Below are 21,790 nucleotides of genomic sequence, written 5' to 3' on the forward strand. Positions count from 1 at the left end.
ACCTCTTCGTGGTATCGTAACAAATTTCAATCTGTAATTCATCACTTTGTGTGCAATGCACATAACGTTTTCACTGAATAGTTTTCGAAATTTTTTGAAGCAAACGACAAATTTAAACGATTCAAATAATTGAAAAACAAAACAAAAAAAATTAAAAAAAAAAAAATTGTATGGAAAAAAATAACTTTTTGGAATTGTCCAATTTTTCGGCTTTTCATCACGAATAACATAGAGAGTTTTTTATTTCTAAACCTTCCCCGATCCACACAGAACATTCTCTGAAAATTTCATCAAGATTGGTTCAGTCGTTCCCTTAGCGTTACTAATAAACCAACATTCATTCGTTTGTAAGGAAAAAAGAAAAGGGCTGTTTTCAGGGGGTTTCCGGCAATTATTCGAATTTTTCTTGCCGTAAAAACCATCTTTGAACCTCAGCGAACATTTAGAAAAAAGAATTGGTCACATTGGTCCAGGCGTTGTAGAGTTATGCGCTTACCAACACATTTTGCGATTCATTTTTATATATAAGATATATACAGCAGATCTTCCAACAGCTAATAATGTATTAACATCAACTTTTGCGTATGACATAGCTTTAGTGAGACGTAACAAATGCCACATAATTGCATCAAGAATATTAGCCGAGCGCTTAAGGTCTGTCGAAGAATGGCTAGCCAACTGGCGTATAAATGTGAATGAACAAAAGTGTAAGAATGTTATATGTTTTCGGTAAGACCAAAAATGTGTTCGGCAGTAAAAATAAACAATATTTTAGTACCCCAAGCGAATGAAGTAACTTATCTTGGTAATCACCTAGATAGAAGACTTACGTGGAGAAAGCATATATCTAGTAAAATATCTTGCATGACGATAAGAGCTTCAAATTTAAATTGGCTTTTAAATAAAAACTGCAAACTTAGCCTAGACAGCAAAATGCTTTTATATAAGGCGGTCATAAAGCCGATTTGGATGTATGGCATTCAACTGTGGGGTACGACCTGTGCAACTAATATTGATTCCAATCAAAAATGCGTAGAACAATCACGTGGTACATGCGTAATGAAAATATCCGTAAAGACCTTGGTATTTCTATGGCAAAGAAAGAAGTATAAGGCAGCAGAATTAAATGCACTTGTATATCTAAACTCCGAGATCACCCACACCCTTTGGCTAATACATTCCTGCGATCAAACACGTCTTAAAATGGGAGATATGCTTGCGTACTAAGGAGCAACGTATCACCAAAGCAGCAATAGTTTTTATTTTTATTTTTCTTAGTTACCATGAAAATCTATCCGACATGACTAAAAACAAATTCTGGTAAGACCTGAGCTCTTAATATTAATATTAAGAGATGCCTCATCGACATTTTTGATTTCCCATATAAATAACACAGGAAATTTTGTTTATTTTGTTTGGATTTTTAATGTACACAAACAAATAATTGGTAAGCGAGAATCAACACTTATTCTTATAGGAAATTTACCGATCTACAAAAAAGGTCTGAGCCTTCTATATAGGTGAATACCAAGATAATAATTACGATTAATATTTCTAAGTCATTGCTCACACAGAGTATTGATCCGTTGTGCTTCTGAGCATCGTAGATTTAAGCTGTTTGACAGTAGGAACCTACGTTAAACACACTTCACAGTTGTCAACAGTGACGTGAGAGCCAAGCCGCGAGTACTGTTTGTTTGATGACAGAAGATATTTCGTCTCGCCCTCGTTCACTGCCAGACCGATTCGTTTTGCTTCCTTGTCCAGCCTGGAGAAAGCAGAACTAACGGCGCGGGTGTTGAGGTCGATGATATCAATATCATCGGCATACGCCAGCAGCTGTACACTCTTATAAAAGATTGTACCTGCTCGAGTAAGTCCTGCAGCTCGAATTATTTTCGCCAGCAGCAGATTGAAGAAGTCACACGATAAGGAGTCGCCTTGTCTGAAACCTCATTTGGTATCGAACGGCTCGGAGAGGTCCTTCCCGATCCTGACGGAGCTTTTGGTGCTGCTCAACGTCAGTTTACACAGCCGTATTAGTTTCGCGGGGATACCAACTTCAGACATCGCGGCATAGAGTCAGCTACTTTTCGTGCTGTCGAAAGCAGCTTTGAAATCGGCGAATAGGTGGCGCTTGGTGAATATCTGGTCGGTTGTTGATTTTCCAGGTCTAAAGCCACACTGATAAGGTCCAATCAGTTTGTTGACGGTGGGCTTTAATCTTTCACTCAATACGCTCGATAGAACCTTATACGCGATGTTGAGGAGACTTATCCCACGGCAGTTGGCGCAGATTGTGGGGTCTACCTTTTTATGGATTGGGCATAGCACACTTAAATTCCAATCGTTGGGCATGCTTACATCCGACCATATTTTACAAAGAAGCTGATGCATGCTCCTTATCAGTTCTTCGCCGCCGTGTTTGAATAGCTCCGCCGGCAATACATCGGCCCCCGCCGCTTTGTTGTTCTTCAGGCAGGTAATTGCTATTCGAACTTCTTCATGGTCGGACAATGGAACGTCTGCTCCATCGTCATCGATTGGGGAATCGGGTTCGCCTTCTCCTGGCGTTGTACGTTCACTGCCATTCAGCAAGCTGGGGAAGTGTTTCCTCCATAATTTAAGTATGCTCTGGGCATCGGTGACTAGATCACCTTTGGCGGTTCTACAAGAGTATGCTCCGGTCTTGAAACCCTCCCGCATTTTTTCGTAGAATTTTCGAGCATTACCCCTGTCGGCCAGCTTGTCAAGCTCTTCGTACTCACGCATTTCGGCCTCTTTCTATTTCTGTCTACAAATGCGTCTCGCTTCCCTCTTCAACTCTCGGTATCTATCCCATTCCGCAGGTGTTGTGGTCGATCGTAAAGTTGCGAGGTAGGCAGCCTGTTTTCTCTCCGCTGCGACATGGCACTCCTCGTCGTACCAGCTGTTCTTTTGCACTTTCCGAAAACCAATGGTTTCGGTTGCAGCTGTACGTAAGGAGTTTGAAATGCCATCCCACAGTTCCCTTATACCGAGTTGTTGACGAGTGCTCTCAGAGAGCAGGAGTGCAAGCCGAGTAGAAAATCGTTCGGCTGTCTGTTGTGATTGCAGCTTCTCGACGTCGAACCTTCCTTGTGTTTGTTGGCGTGTGTTTTTTACCGCACAGAGGCGGGTGCGAATCTTGGCTGCAACAAGAGAGTGGTCCGAGTCGATGTTAAGACCTCCGAGCGTACGCACGTTTACAACACTGGAAACGTGTCTTCCGTCTATTACAACATGATCGATCTGGTTGGTGGTTTTTCGATCCGGAGACAGCCGGGTAGCTTGATGTATTTTCTTGTGCTGGAATCTAGTACTACAGATAAACATATTTCGGGCACCGGCTGAATTTACCGACCGTAGTGTCAAAGATACCTTCTTTGCCCACCCTGGCGTTAAAGTCGCCAAGCACGATTTTGACATCGTGGCGGGGGCATCTCTCATAAGTGCGTTCCACGCACTCTTAAAAGGCATCTTTGGTCACATCGTCCTTTTCTTCCGTCGGGGCGTGGGTGCAAATCAGCGATATGTTGAATAACCTCGCTTTGATGCGGATTGTGGCTAGACGTTCATTCTCCGGAGTGAATGATAGTACTCGGCGACGGAGTCTCTCTCCCACCACGAATCCCATATCAAACTTATGCTCCTTTATATGGCCACTGCAGTAAATGCCACAAGGACCTACTCGTCTCTGTCCTTGTCCGGTCTATCGCATTTCTTGGACGGCGGTGATGTCAGCCTTTGTGTTTACGAGGACATCAACCAGTTGGGCAGCGGCACCTTCCCAATTAAGGGACTGGACATTTCAGGTGCTTGCCCTCAATTCGAAGTCCTTATTTCGTTTTCCATGGTCGTCATCAAGAGGGGGGTTTCTCATCCGAGGCTGTTTACGCGTTTTCATTGAGGGTGTTTTTTTACGTGGCGGGTCCCAAACCCAGCGCACAACCCTATGCCGGGGATGTTTCCCCTTCTCATTTTAGCTCGCCTTCAAACGGATGTCCTTAGGCTACCCAGAGGATAATTGGTCAAAGACCGGAAGTCGTGAGCTGCTTAAGTCATATATAAAAGAATCGTTTCTGGCCCCTCCCAAATGAATATCGATCAGAGAACTTTCCTCAGTTGCGCGAACTTCTACACATGACTCCATCCTCTCTATTATTATTATGCTTATTAATTATAGTATAGTACAGCTGCCGCCCTTTCGGATTAATAAGACGTTAGCCCCAGTACGTGTGGTTTCAATGCTTTCCAATGCCTCTTTGACTTCACTAGAGCCTATGGCGACTCTATACCCTTAATTACAACAACTAGTCCCTTAGAGCTCTTCAGTTGATACGAATAACAGTTTTTGTTTTTATTTGACAAAAATTAAACAATTTCCATAAAACTTTTTTCAGTGAAGGACTGAATTTTTGTTTCATCTTATTGTCTTTTTTCAAAGGCACTATTTGAAAATTGTTAGTATCTATAATTTCACTTAATTTAGCTACAAGAGTATTACTGGTACGCTCGCGCAAATATGGTGGTTTGGCATTAACAACTGTGGTGGTACCCTACGCATCGGCGCCTGAGGCATTGCTTAGTAAGGCAAATCTTTTGCCTTTTAAGACTTCCGTTTTATTCTTATTTGGTGTGCCGCCTGGAATTTTTTTAGGATTGACCGCTGAGTTTGAAGGACTTAATTTCCTTTTTATATTAACGTAGCGGTCAATGTCAGCTTGTACAGACTGGCCTTTTTTATTGGTAGGTTCTTAACTTGCGTTGTGTTATTCTTCGTTACCTGCATGCTTGCTGGTACCTGCTTAGTTGTTGGTGTGATCACGTTTATTGCTGGCCGTTGTTGACTGCCGTTCTCTGCTGCTTTTAACTTTTGTAAGCTTTGCTTATGGTGCTGCTCAATTGGTCGCTGTGATGACTCATCCTTCTCACCGTTGCCTTGTTTTTTCATAGGAGCTGAATTTGCAGGCTCGACAAAGCTAAAGTAGGCATTCAGAGAATGCCTGCGACCTTGTTGGTGAAACTGCGCTGCGCTCATGTTTTTTATTTCATTTATTGTTTGTTGCGCACTTATTTGTTATTTTACTATTTTTATTGTTTGCAAAAGGTGGAATGTTTTGTGTTTTTTTATGTTTTGATTAAAACTTTCGGCGTTATTGCCTAACGCTTGCACTTAATGCACTTTTCTCAATATTTGCTTATTTTGTTTTATTTTTATTTTTTTTAGAAAGTTTTTACGGAGCTCATCAAGACACGTCCGTATAGATTGAAAGCTCGTTTTACAAAAAATTAAATTATATTTTTAAATACAGTAGAATCGCGAATAAGTTAACCAAAATATCCCAAGAGTGTTTTACTTTTCCGAATTATTAACTTTGGAAAAAACACGGAAATAAACATAAATTTGGTGATATAATACGTTTAATTTATTAGCATGACTCACGTTTACTTATAACAAAACAGAAACTTGGATTTAATTTGTACTTTCACATTATACATACATACATACATACATACTGATGTACATATTAATAGGTAAGGGATGGCTTAAAGAAGTGGTCGAGACTTGTTTGTTTCTTTTCTCTTGTGTAATAGCTTCTGGCAATTGCCGTGCGTATATTAATAAGACGTGATATCTCATTTGCATTATTATTGTTTTCATACCACTTTATCAAGGTATTGATGCAATCAACTGCCTCCGAAGAACTCACTTTCTGTTGTTGCATATCTTCCTCGTTAACTGGTTCTTCAACTTGATTGTCAGACACTTCGAAATCTTCATCATCTTCCATATTTTGGTCATCGTTTCAATTTTCGATTTCTTCACCACCCACCTTGGACAATAACGATTGTACCTCCCGAAGTCATCTGAATTCATCCAAGCCTTTTGCAATTTAGAAGATCCCAATGGGTTTTCAAACCCTTTGAATCAACGGGGAATGCGGATTTACCAATTATCAATGATTTTATCTTATGCGAACCATCTGCGCTCGCACACAACATAAATGTGATTCTATCCTTAGCTTTTTTCGGCCAGGTTACTCACAAGTTCAAACGCCTATGACAAACAATGTACAAGGTGCGTTCTAAAGTAAACCTTTTGAATCTCCTGGTGGCGCCATCTATATGTCGACTGGTGAGTTAGAATCTGCTATCTTTATCTATTATCCAGAGAGAATTTCAAGACATTTCATTGATTGGAAGTAAAGTTATTGCGTTTTAAGTGTCATTATGTTTGTGTTATCGGTGAGAAAATGAGCTTCGAACAAAGAGCCAACATTAAATTTTGTTTTAAAATTGGTAAAACTTTTACCCAAACGTTTCAATTGATTAAACAAGTTTATGGCGATGATTGCCTATCCCGTAGCAGAGTGCACGAGTGGTTTCAACGTTTTCAAACTGGTCGTCAGGACATAAATGATGATCAACATATGGGCCAATCAAAATCCGTGATCACCGGAAATTCCATCGAAACTGTGCGTGAATTCATCAAAAATCAGCCGAAATAATCACTGAAATTCATGGAAATGGAATTGAACATCTTCAAAACATCGATGTATCGCATTTTGATCAAACGTTACGAAAGGTGTGTACACGGTTTGTTCCACACAAATTGACTGACGACCAAAAATTGCTCAGAATCCAACATTCAAAAAACGATTATTTGACCAAAAATCACATTTTAACCATTAACCACTCCCCGTATTCACCTGATATGGCACGGTGCGACTTCTTCCTTTTCGGAAAAATGCATTTTCTCATGAAAGAAAAACATTATGCAGACGTACAGACCATTCAAAAGGCTTTCAACAGCATACTAGCGGCCATACCGGCCAACGAGCTAAAACACTCGGTCGACATGTTTTTGGATGTGCAAAAATCTGTATTGAAGCAGAAGGAGACTATTTTGATTAAAATAAATTGATTTTCCCGAAAAACCATTTGTTGTTTTTTTTAAGTCCTGTTTACTTTGGAACACTCCTTGTATATACATACCTCGCGACATCGACAATATTTTTTCACATAGAAATTCGGGGTATACATAGCAATTGTTTTTCTTGACGGTTGGGTGTGAAAAAATAGATTAGTTAGTTAATAACAATAGTTAACCAAAAGTTAACTTTTTAGAGCGGTACGTGGACGCTCAAAATCGGTCAACTTAGCTGAAAATTTAACTTTTGCACCATTCTACTGTAATACATTTCCAAGTTCATGTAAATATGTGATGTTTATGACTTAAAAAAATATGTTATTAATCGCTGTGCCTTTTTGTTTTTACTTCTTCCAACAGTTTTCGGTAGCATTCTACTGCTTCATTTTATTGACACTTAAGGGGGTATTCTAGTCTAGAAATCAAATTTTGGGCAGTTTTTTGAATTTTATTAAAAAAAAAACCAAAAAATATCCATCCATTTTTTATGGTGTTTTTATTGATATCTTAAAAATACAGAAAAAAATTTACAAAAAAATATTAAAAATTAAAATAATTAGAGGGGGTGTGGGGAGAGACAGGTGTAAAAAAAAAATGGCGCATCCCGGTGACATTGATCCTGACTCTCCTGGTGGTCTGAAAAAAAAAATCAAAAGAGAATCTTAATCAGTAAGGATGCTGTTATAGTCCCTACCTCAAGGAACACGAAAATTTTTTTTTTTTTGAAAAATGGCATTTTCATTTTTTACGCTTTTTTTTGAAATTCCTGAATTCTTTTTAATATTAAAAACAAAAATTTTAACACGAAAGGATTATTTAAAGAAGGTTCACATAAAATTTCAAGTAAATAGGTTGTATAGAACTTGAGATAATGCCGGTACCGTGTGGAAAAAAGTAGTTTCCAGAAAAACGCGTTTAAAAAAGGGCTAGGTACTGCGTTACTAAAGTAACTGTAGCTCCTAAAAAAATTTTAATTTTTAAAAATCCTTTGGAGAATATGCTCTTAAGGCTCTAAACTTTAAATATAGGAAAAAAACGAATTTTTCAAAATTCTAGAGTAGAATACCCCCCTAAGTCTTGCAGACCGTTCTGTGTTTAGGTCCAAGTTGATGAAATGATTTTCTAGTTCAACTGCTTCTTTTATTTGCCACTTAAACCTTGCAGACCGTTCTGTATTTGAGTCCAAGTTGATGAAATAGTTTTCTAATTCTCTCGGCATTGCTAACCAATTTTGGATCAAAGTTTCACTTAGTCCAGCAACGCTGAAATGATCTTCTTTTTCCTTATTCTCATTGTTGTCATTGCCATAGTTTTAATCAAAATTTTGCAAAATCCCATCGTCAGTGTTCGAATATAATTGAACATGCTTATTTGTCTAGTTTCAGCAAAGCCGAGATACTATAAAACATAAATGTGGATACAAAATCAAACACCTAAATATATAAAAACTCATATAGTCTACTAAACATAAATATCTACATACCCTGCCAACCACGGCTGCCCACTTGCGTCAAACATTTCAATACAACTACACATTTTTTCTTTACCCTGCAAAAAATTGTGCGACTAATCTCTAAAGAGAGTATTCCGGGACTAGTCTCGATGTGGAACAATTGAGTATTAATTAGTCGCAACTAGTCTCAAACGGGTATAATTGGAGATCAATTAGTCTCAATTAATCCCTATCGGGTACTATTGGGAAAAAAGTTAGAATTTTGGCAAAAATACATTCATAAATTTCAAAGCAAAGTTACTGAATTTCCTTCCATTCAATTATCATAACCTATTACATTTAAAAAAAACCATAAGTAATGAATTTCGTACATGTCTTTGCACTAGCAAGAGGCGATGTACAAAAACATTGAAACTTTTTACAAACTGAAAAATTTTTATAAGAAATTGTAATCAGAACGAAAGATAATTGAACTATCTCCATTTTCATATGCGTTAACATTGTATATTTTTAAACATGCTTATAAAACAAAGCCCATGCTAACAACATTTTGTATTTCGACATGTACTTTTGACTTGCATAAAACAATAAATATAGCCTTGAAGCATTTACAAAATAAATGAATTTTTTTTTAATTCATTATGGATTAAAAGATAATTAAACTATCTTTCTTTTAGTATACATTAACATTAACAATTTCCAAACATTTTTATGAAAAATAGCTTTTTCTAACAGAATTTTATATTTCAATCATGTACGTATTTGACTTAAGAGCGGCATTCAAATGTAGGCTTCCATGATGATACTTGGTTTTTAATAAAATCTGGATTTGTAAAAGCATTGATAATAGATTCAAGAGCAACAATATAATCCACCAATAAATGCTTACTTAAAAAAACCAACATACCTTATTATCAAATCCCCTGCAGAACGTTCCAGACTCTGATGAAATAACCAACTGTTGCGCCGGCTATCACATCTGTTGGTTGCTTATGTGATTAGTCGTAGAACAAAACAGTTGCATGCTGCAATAATTCATAATATAATTAATTTATTGTGAGATTTACACAACTATATTTCAATAAAAACTTACCAATTGCTTCATTTGGTTGTTTATCTGCACTTCTGCGACTTTGTTTACATTTAAATACAGTGTTGTTAAGTTAGGGAAATTTCCCTTTTTTTCTGCTACTTACAAACAAAGGGGAAATTTCATCGTTGTACTTTTTCTTAAATATCGTCGAGCTAAATGATATAACCTAAAAGATAAATATTTAAGACGTTTGGAGATTTGATTTTATTACCTACATTTCGATTCGAAGTGAAATTTAGGTTATAATGATTAATAACCTGATGTTAGAAACAATTAATATGCAAGAGAATATTTTTGCTATACACGAAATCTCAATCTTTGTACTTTTTGTATCACTTATGGTTCAAAGAAATGATTATTTATAATAGCTTTTTCTTCAATAAGAAGATACAATACTGCTTTAAGTAAAAGCCTGGATATTAGGCATGCTGTCAATTATTCTCTAAGCATAGACCTTTGTTTCTGCAAATATTTAGTAAGCTGTAGATCTGAGCAAAGCTTGTATTTTATAAGCATATTATCATTTTTAACAATTATTGATTTGGATTTAAAACCACTCAAGCCAATTCATTTTGAAAATTGTGAGCCTTTTCAACCTAAGCTCGAAAATGTCTTACGTAGTTAACAACACTCTTTTCACAGTTGCAGAACTAGAAGTCGAAACCTATCGACGTCTCTATATCGATAATTATCTACTGATATTATACCATTATTATATCGAAAGGTATTGCGAGCAGACAAAAGGAATCGACATCAAGAGATTATTTATCTAAACAAATTGATAAGCACTGTTTATATCTATTTTTTCATTGTGGTGTACATGTTTTCCAGCATTGTATTTATATTACATTGACTATTTTTGCGAAAGTAAACTAAAAAAGTGCTTGACAACATTTTTACGCGTAATAACATAAAACACCTATAACTACAATAAAATAAAATATAAAAAGAAATAAGTTAGAACTGTGATTTGCGTGCATATTACTATTGCCAGTGGTAATTTGTTAATAATGGGAAGAACAAAATATCTGCAGAAGGTAATAAATGTATTAAGGAGAAAAAGAGTTAACGAAAACTAATGACCCGGTGAGTAAATATATGCACATTTTTTTATCGAAACACACTTACTAATTTATTTAATTTTTTTAGCGCAATTTGACTCGAATTACGCAAAAGTTTAAATGAGGGTAAATGTATGTATCGAGATAGTTCCAAGGCAGTACTATCGATAATATTTCCCGTATAATCGGTAATGTGCGGCCACTAGTTTTGCAACAGATGATTTTTAAAAAGTAAGAAGTGCGAAAAGTGAAAATTGAAAATCTGTTTGGCTAAATCAACATTATTAAAACAAATAAAAGAAAAAAGGAATAGCAGCAAAGTGAGAAAAGGAGTTTTTGTACAAGATGAGTAAGGTAAGCAAGCGTCACCTAAGGAGAATAATAAGTAGGGAAAGAAAACAGAATCGTGAAAAGTTAAGACTAGGTAGAAATTACGCTGTGTCGACCGTGTCCACTGCTAGGATTGCTGGAAATGTAGAGGAGGTTCTACCATATGTGCCAAGTCGCTCATTGGAAGTCCCATTTCAGCAGAAATTGAAAATGTGGTCAATTCGTAATAAAATAAGCCACAAAAGCCTTTCTGAACTGCTTGCACTTCTTGCAGCAGAAAATATTAAAGTACCTAAAAGTGCACAATCTCTATTAAGAAATAAGCCCCAGTTAATGGTGCAAAATATGAGCCCGGGACGTTTTTGTAATTTTGGCATTAAGGCGCAGCTATATAAAATTGGGGAAAAATTGCTTGATTATAACACCATAATTGCAGATATAAATATTGACGGTCTACCCTTGTACCGTAGTAGTAGGATGCAATTGTGGCCAATTTTATTACGAGTTGTTAATGTGCAGAATGTATCTGTTTTTGCCACAGGTATATATGTAGGAAACAGTAAGCCTAATTCTATAGATGAATTTTTAAATGAATTTATTGAAGAAGTCAGTGACCTTCAAACTAATGGGTTTGAATATAGTGGGCGTTACATCGCTTTTAAAATACGGGCATTTGTTTGCGATGCTCCAGCAAAAGCTTTTCTTTGTGGAATACCTGGCCACACGTCTAGACATGGTTGCCCGAAGTGCAATCAAGTCGGGAGGAAAAAGGATGGCGTATTAACCTATAGCACGAAAGCCGGAGTAACAGTATCCAATCGGGATTTTTTAGATCGCAAGTACCCCAATAAAAATCTATCTCTTTTCAAAGAGAATTTATCTCCACTGGAAAAAATTAATATTAACATGATCTCTCAAGTTCCTCTTGATGTTATGCATTTAATCGATTTAGGGGTCATGCGAAAGTTTATTTTACGAGTAATAAATAATAAATCAAATTACAAATTTAAAAAAGAAACTAAATTGTATTTATCCAAACAAATAGTAGAGTTATCTTCGTACATCACCAGGGAATTTGTTCGTAAACCAAGAACTGTAGATGAAATAGCGAATTGGAAAGCGATTGAGTTCCGCATGTTTCTTTTTTATTATGGAATTTATGTCTTCAAAGATGAGCTTCCGGGTGATGTATATTATGAATTCCTCCTATTGCATTGCGCGTGTAGGTTATTATTCTGCCCAAAAAACTATAACTCTAACATTGATGTAGCGGGAAATATGTTAAAGTTATTCGTGGAAAATTTTGCTGTTGTGTTTGGGGAAAACAGTATTTCGTACAATGTACACTCCCTTCTTCATATTTCAGAAGACGTTAAAGAGCTAGGTATTCCATCGAGTTACTCTGCATATTCCTTTGAAAACCACTTACAAATTTTGAAGTCATATGTGAAAAAACCGACACAAATATTACAACAAATACATAATATGATGAAACATGAAGAAATTGTGGTGGCCCCAAAATTTACTGGTTTTAAAATAAAAAATTATAGTGAGTTTTAATTTTAAAGAATTTATGTTATCTAATAAAAGCCCAAATAGTTACTGTTCCGTAAAACCATTTCAGTACATAAGAATTGAGGAATTTAAAGACATTAACAGCAAAGTTATCAAAGGAAAGAGATTTTTACACCTAGAAAGCTATTTCACAGAGCCCATTGATTCGTATACTATGGGAATATGTACTGCGGACCATATTCTGTCATCTGATATAGAGGAGTTTTCTCTGGATGATGTAGAGTATAAATTAATGTGTATCCCTCTTCTAGAGAAAGTTCTTCTTATTCCAATATTACATACTTGCATGTAACCTTCGTTTATTGTAATAGTTAATTTTTTATCATTTTTTTTATGGAAACAATTACTAATTTTTCTTTTTTTCTTGAGCATTTCAAAAAATATGGAGCACCAAATCTCAAAACGTCGACCACAGCAATTCCAATGAAAAAGGCAAGATGTAGGTATCCATCATTTAACAATTATAATCCGTAATTCATAAAAACTTAAAACAAACTTTGCTTTACAGATGGCATTGACACTGCCCACCTTGGACAAAACATTAGTGTATCCAGTGAATGCACTATAGGTGAAGACATCTTCGAAAATGTATTTAGAAAACTACTATTACACTTAAAATGCCTTAATTTTTAGAATCACGTGGGATCAGCGTTTCAACGTCGGCCACTAAATATACCAATGGTAAATTCTTTTAGTAATAGTAAATTTGAATTTGTATGTTCGTCTATGATTCGATAATCTGTACTCTGGAGCATTTAAATTTATTGTTTTAGAATCCAACCAAGGCGTGTTTGAAGTTGTTTGCTGCAGCCACTGCAACACGTTTGAAAAGCAGTTACAGGATATTGGCAAAAAATTAGACGACCTGCAATTGATAGTCGAAGCACAGAATACTGCTATAATGGATGCAATAGCGGTCCAAAAGGTGGCGACTGAGCAATTGATTCGCCAAGAATCAAAAAATGCACCCATCACAAAATATTTCCCAATAAGTGACGTCCCAGAAATGCATCAGTTGGAGGAAAAAATTACCCCTACTAACAGAGATGTATATGTAAGTTAATTTGATATATAGATTTATATCATAGCTCAGTTTACAAATATTATTTAAACATATTTTATAGGAATCTGCGATGTCTGCTATTTTATGCAACAATCTCAGAAATATAAGGCTGCTGTTAAATAAGGACGTCATAGCGTCAATAAACGTGGATGGTTCACATGGAAAGATAAGCTTAAAATCTTTCCCAAATTTTTATGCTTCATTGACTGGTAAGATAAATATTCCATACCATTGTTTTACACATATGTATGTTTTTATTTCAAGTTAAATTAAATCTTCTTTTCATTTAGGAGCCATTGCCAAATTACCATTTAAGGGATTGTCGCCGGAGGACGCGCTGCGCAAAGCCATTGCTTTCGAAAAAGCTAAATGCTTTAAGAAAGCTTATCGACAAAAAAAGAAGAATTCTGCATCTTAAACTACTACCCCTCCAATTGTTTTTTTTTTTTTTTAATATAAAACTGCAATAGTACAAAGTTGTAATATTTCAGACTTTAAATTCTGACTTCTTATTTCTGGACTGAATTTTTCTTTTTTAATTTTTATTATAAAATTATTTAAAAAATGTGATTTATAAAACTCGTAAAGAAACCAGAACGAATATTTATTTTAAAATTTTCCCAGCTAAAAACTCACAAGAAATATTCTCCTAAAAGTTTGTAGCCCATTTTATTTCGTTTTTTTTTTCTTAAAGAATAAATTTTGTTCACGCGTTATATGAAAGCAAGAAATCAACGCGAACTTTTTGAGTGGAGTACAAAACTGCGTAAACGATTTTTTTTAAGATACATTTTTTTAAATTTTGATGATAATTTCTTTCATGAGTTTTGCAAAAATTTTGATTTGTCAGATTTATGTTAGAGAAGCTGTATTTAAAGTGTTTAAAGTCAATTAAATAAAAATACATATTTTAAAACGAAGGCTTCGGATAAAATTTATCTTGATTGTTAAAGGGATTTTAGAGGTTTTATAACGACTGGTCTCATTCTGCTACCATTGCGACCTACAAAGCGACTAGTCCCTTTTTATACCCATTTGAGTATAACTGGGTACAATTAGTCTCTTCATAGGACATGCTCGAACAAAAGGGAACAGTTCAGTCCATACAAAGAGATGTAAAGTGGGATTAGTCGCATGTTCCTTTGCGACTAATCCCGGACACATCCCGGACTAGTCGCATTTTTTGCAGGGCCCTGCAAAAAATTGTGCGACTAATCTCTAAAGAGAGTATTCCGGGACTAGTCTCGATGTGGAACAATTGAGTATTAATTAGTCGCAACTAGTCTCAAACGGGTATAATTGGAGATCAATTAGTCTCAATTAATCCCTATCGGGTACTATTGGGAAAAAAGTTAGAATTTTGGCAAAAATACATTCATAAATTTCAAAGCAAAGTTACTGAATTTCCTTCCATTCAATTATCATAACCTATTACATTTAAAAAAAACCATAAGTAATGAATTTCGTACATGTCTTTGCACTAGCAAGAGGCGATGTACAAAAACATTGAAACTTTTTACAAACTGAAAAATTTTTATAAGAAATTGTAATCAGAACGAAAGATAATTGAACTATCTCCATTTTCATATGCGTTAACATTGTATATTTTTAAACATGCTTATAAAACAAAGCCCATGCTAACAACATTTTGTATTTCGACATGTACTTTTGACTTGCATAAAACAATAAATATAGCCTTGAAGCATTTACAAAATAAATGAATTTTTTTTTAATTCATTATGGATTAAAAGATAATTAAACTATCTTTCTTTTAGTATACATTAACATTAACAATTTCCAAACATTTTTATGAAAAATAGCTTTTTCTAACAGAATTTTATATTTCAATCATGTACGTATTTGACTTAAGAGCGGCATTCAAATGTAGGCTTCCATGATGATACTTGGTTTTTAATAAAATCTGGATTTGTAAAAGCATTGATAATAGATTCAAGAGCAACAATATAATCCACCAATAAATGCTTACTTAAAAAAACCAACATACCTTATTATCAAATCCCCTGCAGAACGTTCCAGACTCTGATGAAATAACCAACTGTTGCGCCGGCTATCACATCTGTTGGTTGCTTATGTGATTAGTCGTAGAACAAAACAGTTGCATGCTGCAATAATTCATAATATAATTAATTTATTGTGAGATTTACACAACTATATTTCAATAAAAACTTACCAATTGCTTCATTTGGTTGTTTATCTGCACTTCTGCGACTTTGTTTACATTTAAATACAGTGTTGTTAAGTTAGGGAAATTTCCCTTTTTTTCTGCTACTTACAAACAAAGGGGAAATTTCATCGTTGTACTTTTTCTTAAATATCGTCGAGCTAAATGATATAACCTAAAAGATAAATATTTAAGACGTTTGGAGATTTGATTTTATTACCTACATTTCGATTCGAAGTGAAATTTAGGTTATAATGATTAATAACCTGATGTTAGAAACAATTAATATGCAAGAGAATATTTTTGCTATACACGAAATCTCAATCTTTGTACTTTTTGTATCACTTATGGTTCAAAGAAATGATTATTTATAATAGCTTTTTCTTCAATAAGAAGATACAATACTGCTTTAAGTAAAAGCCTGGATATTAGGCATGCTGTCAATTATTCTCTAAGCATAGACCTTTGTTTCTGCAAATATTTAGTAAGCTGTAGATCTGAGCAAAGCTTGTATTTTATAAGCATATTATCATTTTTAACAATTATTGATTTGGATTTAAAACCACTCAAGCCAATTCATTTTGAAAATTGTGAGCCTTTTCAACCTAAGCTCGAAAATGTCTTACGTAGTTAACAACACTCTTTTCACAGTTGCAGAACTAGAAGTCGAAACCTATCGACGTCTCTATATCGATAATTATCTACTGATATTATACCATTATTATATCGAAAGGTATTGCGAGCAGACAAAAGGAATCGACATCAAGAGATTATTTATCTAAACAAATTGATAAGCACTGTTTATATCTATTTTTTCATTGTGGTGTACATGTTTTCCAGCATTGTATTTATATTACATTGACTATTTTTGCGAAAGTAAACTAAAAAAGTGCTTGACAACATTTTTACGCGTAATAACATAAAACACCTATAACTACAATAAAATAAAATATAAAAAGAAATAAGTTAGAACTGTGATTTGCGTGCATATTACTATTGCCAGTGGTAATTTGTTAATAATGGGAAGAACAAAATATCTGCAGAAGGTAATAAATGTATTAAGGAGAAAAAGAGTTAACGAAAACTAATGACCCGGTGAGTAAATATACGCACATTTTTTTTATCGAAACACACTTACTAATTTATTTAATTTTTTTAGCGCAATTTGACTCGAATTACGCAAAAGTTTAAATGAGGGTAAATGTATGTATCGAGATAGTTCCAAGGCAGTACTATCGATAATATTTCCCGTATAATCGGTAATGTGCGGCCACTAGTTTTGCAACAGATGGTTTTTAAAAAGTAAGAAGTGCGAAAAGTCTGAAATCTGAAATCTGTTTGGCTAAATCAACATTATTAAAACAAATAAAAGAAAAAAGGAATAGCAGCAAAGTGAGAAAAGGAGTTTTTGTACAAGATGAGTAAGGTAAGCAAGCGTCACCTAAGGAGAATAATAAGTAGGGAAAGAAAACAGAATCGTGAAAAGTTAAGACTAGGTAGAAATTACGCTGTGTCGACCGTGTCCACTGCTAGGATTGCTGGAAATGTAGAGGAGGTTCTACCATATGTGCCAAGTCGCTCATTGGAAGTCCCATTTCAGCAGAAATTGAAAATGTGGTCAATTCGTAATAAAATAAGCCACAAAAGCCTTTCTGAACTGCTTGCACTTCTTGCAGCAGAAAATATTAAAGTACCTAAAAGTGCACAATCTCTATTAAGAAATAAGCCCCAGTTAATGGTGCAAAATATGAGCCCGGGACGTTTTTGTAATTTTGGCATTAAGGCGCAGCTATATAAAATTGGGGAAAAATTGCTTGATTATAACACCATAATTGCAGATATAAATATTGACGGTCTACCCTTGTACCGTAGTAGTAGGATGCAATTGTGGCCAATTTTATTACGAGTTGTTAATGTGCAGAATGTATCTGTTTTTGCCACAGGTATATATGTAGGAAACAGTAAGCCTAATTCTATAGATGAATTTTTAAATGAATTTATTGAAGAAGTCAGTGACCTTCAAACTAATGGGTTTGAATATAGTGGGCGTTACATCGCTTTTAAAATACGGGCATTTGTTTGCGATGCTCCAGCAAAAGCTTTTCTTTGTGGAATACCTGGCCACACGTCTAGACATGGTTGCCCGAAGTGCAATCAAGTCGGGAGGAAAAAGGATGGCGTATTAACCTATAGCACGAAAGCCGGAGTAACAGTATCCAATCGGGATTTGTTAGATCGCAAGTACCCCAATAAAAATCTATCTCTTTTCAAAGAGAATTTATCTCCACTGGAAAAAATTAATATTAACATGATCTCTCAAGTTCCTCTTGATGTTATGCATTTAATCGATTTAGGGGTCATGCGAAAGTTTATTTTACGAGTAATAAATAATAAATCAAATTACAAATTTAAAAAAGAAACTAAATTGTATTTATCCAAACAAATAGTAGAGTTATCTTCGTACATCACCAGGGAATTTGTTCGTAAACCAAGAACTGTAGATGAAATAGCGAATTGGAAAGCGATTGAGTTCCGCATGTTTCTTTTTTATTATGGAATTTATGTCTTCAAAGATGAGCTTCCGGGTGATGTATATTATGAATTCCTCCTATTGCATTGCGCGTGTAGGTTATTATTCTGCCCAAAAAACTATAACTCTAACATTGATGTAGCGGGAAATATGTTAAAGTTATTCGTGGAAAATTTTGCTGTTGTGTTTGGGGAAAACAGTATTTCGTACAATGTACACTCCCTTCTTCATATTTCAGAAGACGTTAAAGAGCTAGGTATTCCATCCAGTTACTCTGCATATTCCTTTGAAAACCACTTACAAATTTTGAAGTCATATGTGAAAAAACCGACACAAATATTACAACAAATACATAATATGATGAAACATGAAGAAATTGTGGTGGCCCCAAAATTTACTGGTTTTAAAATAAAAAATAACATTATAGTGAGTTTTAATTTTAAAGAATTTATGTTATCTAATAAAAGCCCAAATAGTTACTGTTCCGTAAAACCATTTCAGTACATAAGAATTGAGGAATTTAAAGACATTAACAGCAAAGTTATCAAAGGAAAGAGATTTTTACACCTAGAAAGCTATTTCACAGAGCCCATTGATTCGTATACTATGGGAATATGTACTGCGGACCATATTCTGTCATCTGATATAGAGGAGTTTTCTCTGGATGATGTAGAGTATAAATTAATGTGTATCCCTCTTCTAGAGAAAGTTCTTCTTATTCCAATATTACATACTTGCATGTAACCTTCGTTTATTGTAATAGTTAATTTTTTATCATTTTTTTTATGGAAACAATTACTAATTTTTCTTTTTTTCTTGAGCATTTCAAAAAATATGGAGCACCAAATCTCAAAACGTCGACCACAGCAATTCCAATGAAAAAGGCAAGATGTAGGTATCCATCATTTAACAATTATAATCCGTAATTCATAAAAACTTAAAACAAACTTTGCTTTACAGATGGCATTGACACTGCCCACCTTGGACAAAACATTAGTGTATCCAGTGAATGCACTATAGGTGAAGACATCTTCGAAAATGTATTTAGAAAACTACTATTACACTTAAAATGCCTTAATTTTTAGAATCACGTGGGATCAGCGTTTCAACGTCGGCCACTAAATATACCAATGGTAAATTCTTTTAGTAATAGTAAATTTGAATTTGTATGTTCGTCTATGATTCGATAATCTGTACTCTGGAGCATTTAAATTTATTGTTTTAGAATCCAACCAAGGCGTGTTTGAAGTTGTTTGCTGCAGCCACTGCAACACGTTTGAAAAGCAGTTACAGGATATTGGCAAAAAATTAGACGACCTGCAATTGATAGTCGAAGCACAGAATACTGCTATAATGGATGCAATAGCGGTCCAAAAGGTGGCGACTGAGCAATTGATTCGCCAAGAATCAAAAAATGCACCCATCACAAAATATTTCCCAATAAGTGACGTCCCAGAAATGCATCAGTTGGAGGAAAAAATTACCCCTACGAACAGAGATTTATATCATAGCTCAGTTTACAAATATTATTTAAACATATTTTATAGGAATCTGCGATGTCTGCTATTTTATGCAACAATCTCAGAAATATAAGGCTGCTGTTAAATAAGGACGTCATAGCGTCAATAAACGTGGATGGTTCACATGGAAAGATAAGCTTAAAATCTTTCCCAAATTTTTATGCTTCATTGACTGGTAAGATAAATATTCCATACCATTGTTTTACACATATGTATGTTTTTAATTCAAGTTAAATTAAATCTTCTTTTCATTTAGGAGCCATTGCCAAATTACCATTTAAGGGATTGTCGCCGGAGGACGCGCTGCGCAAAGCCATTGCTTTCGAAAAAGCTAAATTCTTTAAGAAAGCTTATCGACAAAAAAAGAAGAATTCTGCATCTTAAACTACTACCCCTCCAATTGTTTTTTTTTTTTTTAATATAAAACTGCAATAGTACAAAGTTGTAATATTTCAGACTTTAAATTCTGACTTCTTATTTCTGGACTGAATTTTTCTTTTTTAATTTTTATTATAAAATTATTTAAAAAATGTGATTTATAAAACTCGTAAAGAAACCAGAACGAATATTTATTTTAAAATTTTCCCAGCTAAAAACTCACAAGAAATATTCTCCTAAAAGTTTGTAGCCCATTTTATTTCGTTTTTTTTTTCTTAAAGAATAAATTTTGTTCACGCGTTATATGAAAGCAAGAAATCAACGCGAACTTTTTGAGTGGAGTACAAAACTGCGTAAACGATTTTTTTTAAGATACATTTTTTTAAATTTTGATGATAATTTCTTTCATGAGTTTTGCAAAAATTTTGATTTGTCAGATTTATGTTAGAGAAGCTGTATTTAAAGTGTTTAAAGTCAATTAAATAAAAATACATATTTTAAAACGAAGGCTTCGGATAAAATTTATCTTGATTGTTAAAGGGATTTTAGAGGTTTTATAACGACTGGTCTCATTCTGCTACCATTGCGACCTACAAAGCGACTAGTCCCTTTTTATACCCATTTGGGTATAAATGGGTACAATTAGTCTCTTCATAAGACATGCTCGAACAAAAGGGAACAGTTCAGTCCATACAAAGAGATGTAAAGTGGGCATGTTCCTTTGCGACTAATCCCGCACACATCCCGGACTAGTCGCATTTTTTGCAGGGTATGTACTAACACCAACGCACACTTTCGGACTATTTTTTGTTTACCTAAATGCGATGAAAAAAAGTTTCTTGATTTATTTGAATGAGTGCGAAGGAGAAAACATAATTGTCAATAGTGCCAAAATAAAATCCCAAAAAGGGTAATAAAATGTTAACTTCGGCTGCAACGATGCTAATATATCACAGGTGCATTTCTTTTAGTAACTATGTGTTCAGTTTGTATAGAAGCTATATGCCGATCTGATCAATTTTTTCGGAGATTACATTGTTGCCTTAGAAAATAATCTATACCAAATTTCGTGAATATATTTTGTCAAATTTAAAAGTTTTCCATACCAGCACTAGATTCCGATTGTTCAGTTTGTATGGCAGCTATATGCTATAATAAGCCGGTCTGAACAATTTCTTCCGATATTTTATTATTTCTTTGAACAATAACTCACACCAAATTTCGTGAAGATACGTTTTGGAATGTGAAAGTATTCCATACAAGAACTTTTTTCCGATCGTTCAGTTTGTATGGCAGCTATATGTTATAGTGGTCCGATATCGGCAGTTCCGACAAATGTTTCAAAACGATATCATAAAAACTGAGAGACTAGTTCGTACATATATATGTATACAGACAAACGCACATGGCTAAATCGACTTAGCTCAACATACTGATCATTTATATATACACTTTATAGGGCCTCCGACGCTTCCTTCTGGGTGTTACAAACTTCGTGACAAACTTAATATACCCTGTTTAGGGTATAAAAAACGATTGAAAGACGCATATCATTCGTGCTCGTACCATCGTAAAGGAGGTTCGTAAAACAAGAAGGTAAGTAAGTGAAGTTTATGTGATTTTTTTTTAAATAATTTGCAAATAATTACTTCA

The 21,790-nt window shown here is 34.6% G+C and overlaps 1 protein-coding gene and 3 long non-coding RNA genes across 12 annotated transcripts in view; 3 read left to right on the forward strand and 1 right to left on the reverse strand.

Annotated features, from left to right (window-relative positions):
- The window catches only part of LOC125779607 (uncharacterized), a 128,475-nt gene that overhangs the window by 100,052 nt on the left and 6,633 nt on the right, over window positions 1-21,790 (forward strand). For all 3 annotated transcript variants that reach the window (XR_007423390.1, XR_007423391.1, XR_007423392.1), the window contains exon 2: window positions 21,597-21,733. This is a non-coding gene — a long non-coding RNA (uncharacterized LOC125779607). The remainder of the gene's footprint in view (window positions 1-21,596; window positions 21,734-21,790) is intronic.
- Window positions 7,409-15,846, reverse strand: LOC125779593 (uncharacterized). Of its 3 annotated transcripts, none has more exons than XR_007423370.1 (3): window positions 15,719-15,846; window positions 15,533-15,650; window positions 7,409-7,588 (listed from the first exon to the last, which is right to left on the reverse strand). It is a non-coding gene; the product is annotated as an uncharacterized LOC125779593 (long non-coding RNA). The 3 variants fall into 3 exon arrangements; XR_007423371.1 differs by lacking the exon at window positions 15,533-15,650 and adding an exon at window positions 9,313-9,430 and having other exon boundaries at window positions 7,415-7,588; XR_007423369.1 differs by lacking the exons at window positions 15,533-15,650; window positions 15,719-15,846 and adding exons at window positions 9,313-9,430; window positions 9,499-9,626 and having other exon boundaries at window positions 7,416-7,588.
- LOC109579422 (uncharacterized) lies at window positions 10,725-20,470 on the forward strand. Of its 4 annotated transcripts, XM_049460800.1 has the most exons (7): window positions 10,725-10,913; window positions 12,834-12,903; window positions 12,973-13,032; window positions 13,098-13,145; window positions 13,238-13,518; window positions 13,589-13,736; window positions 13,818-14,248. In XM_049460800.1, exons 1-7 carry the CDS (start codon window positions 10,905-10,907, stop codon window positions 13,943-13,945), a joined length of 744 nt encoding a protein of 247 aa, XP_049316757.1. In that variant the 5' UTR covers window positions 10,725-10,904; the 3' UTR covers window positions 13,946-14,248. The 4 variants fall into 4 exon arrangements, with proteins under 4 accessions (XP_049316757.1, XP_049316756.1, XP_049316755.1 ...); XM_049460799.1 differs by lacking the exons at window positions 10,725-10,913; window positions 13,818-14,248 and adding an exon at window positions 20,016-20,470 and having other exon boundaries at window positions 12,764-12,903; XM_049460798.1 differs by lacking the exons at window positions 10,725-10,913; window positions 13,589-13,736; window positions 13,818-14,248 and adding exons at window positions 19,787-19,934; window positions 20,016-20,470 and having other exon boundaries at window positions 12,764-12,903.
- LOC125779569 (uncharacterized) lies at window positions 16,995-19,736 on the forward strand. 2 transcript variants are annotated; one of them, XR_007423334.1, is made up of 5 exons: window positions 16,995-17,135; window positions 19,061-19,134; window positions 19,200-19,259; window positions 19,325-19,372; window positions 19,465-19,735. It is a non-coding gene; the product is annotated as an uncharacterized LOC125779569 (long non-coding RNA). The 2 variants fall into 2 exon arrangements; XR_007423333.1 differs by having other exon boundaries at window positions 19,061-19,130; window positions 19,200-19,372; window positions 19,465-19,736.

Source organism: Bactrocera dorsalis, chromosome 6 (assembly GCF_023373825.1).
Source record: "Bactrocera dorsalis isolate Fly_Bdor chromosome 6, ASM2337382v1, whole genome shotgun sequence".
Lineage (NCBI taxonomy): Eukaryota > Metazoa > Arthropoda > Insecta > Diptera > Tephritidae > Bactrocera > Bactrocera dorsalis.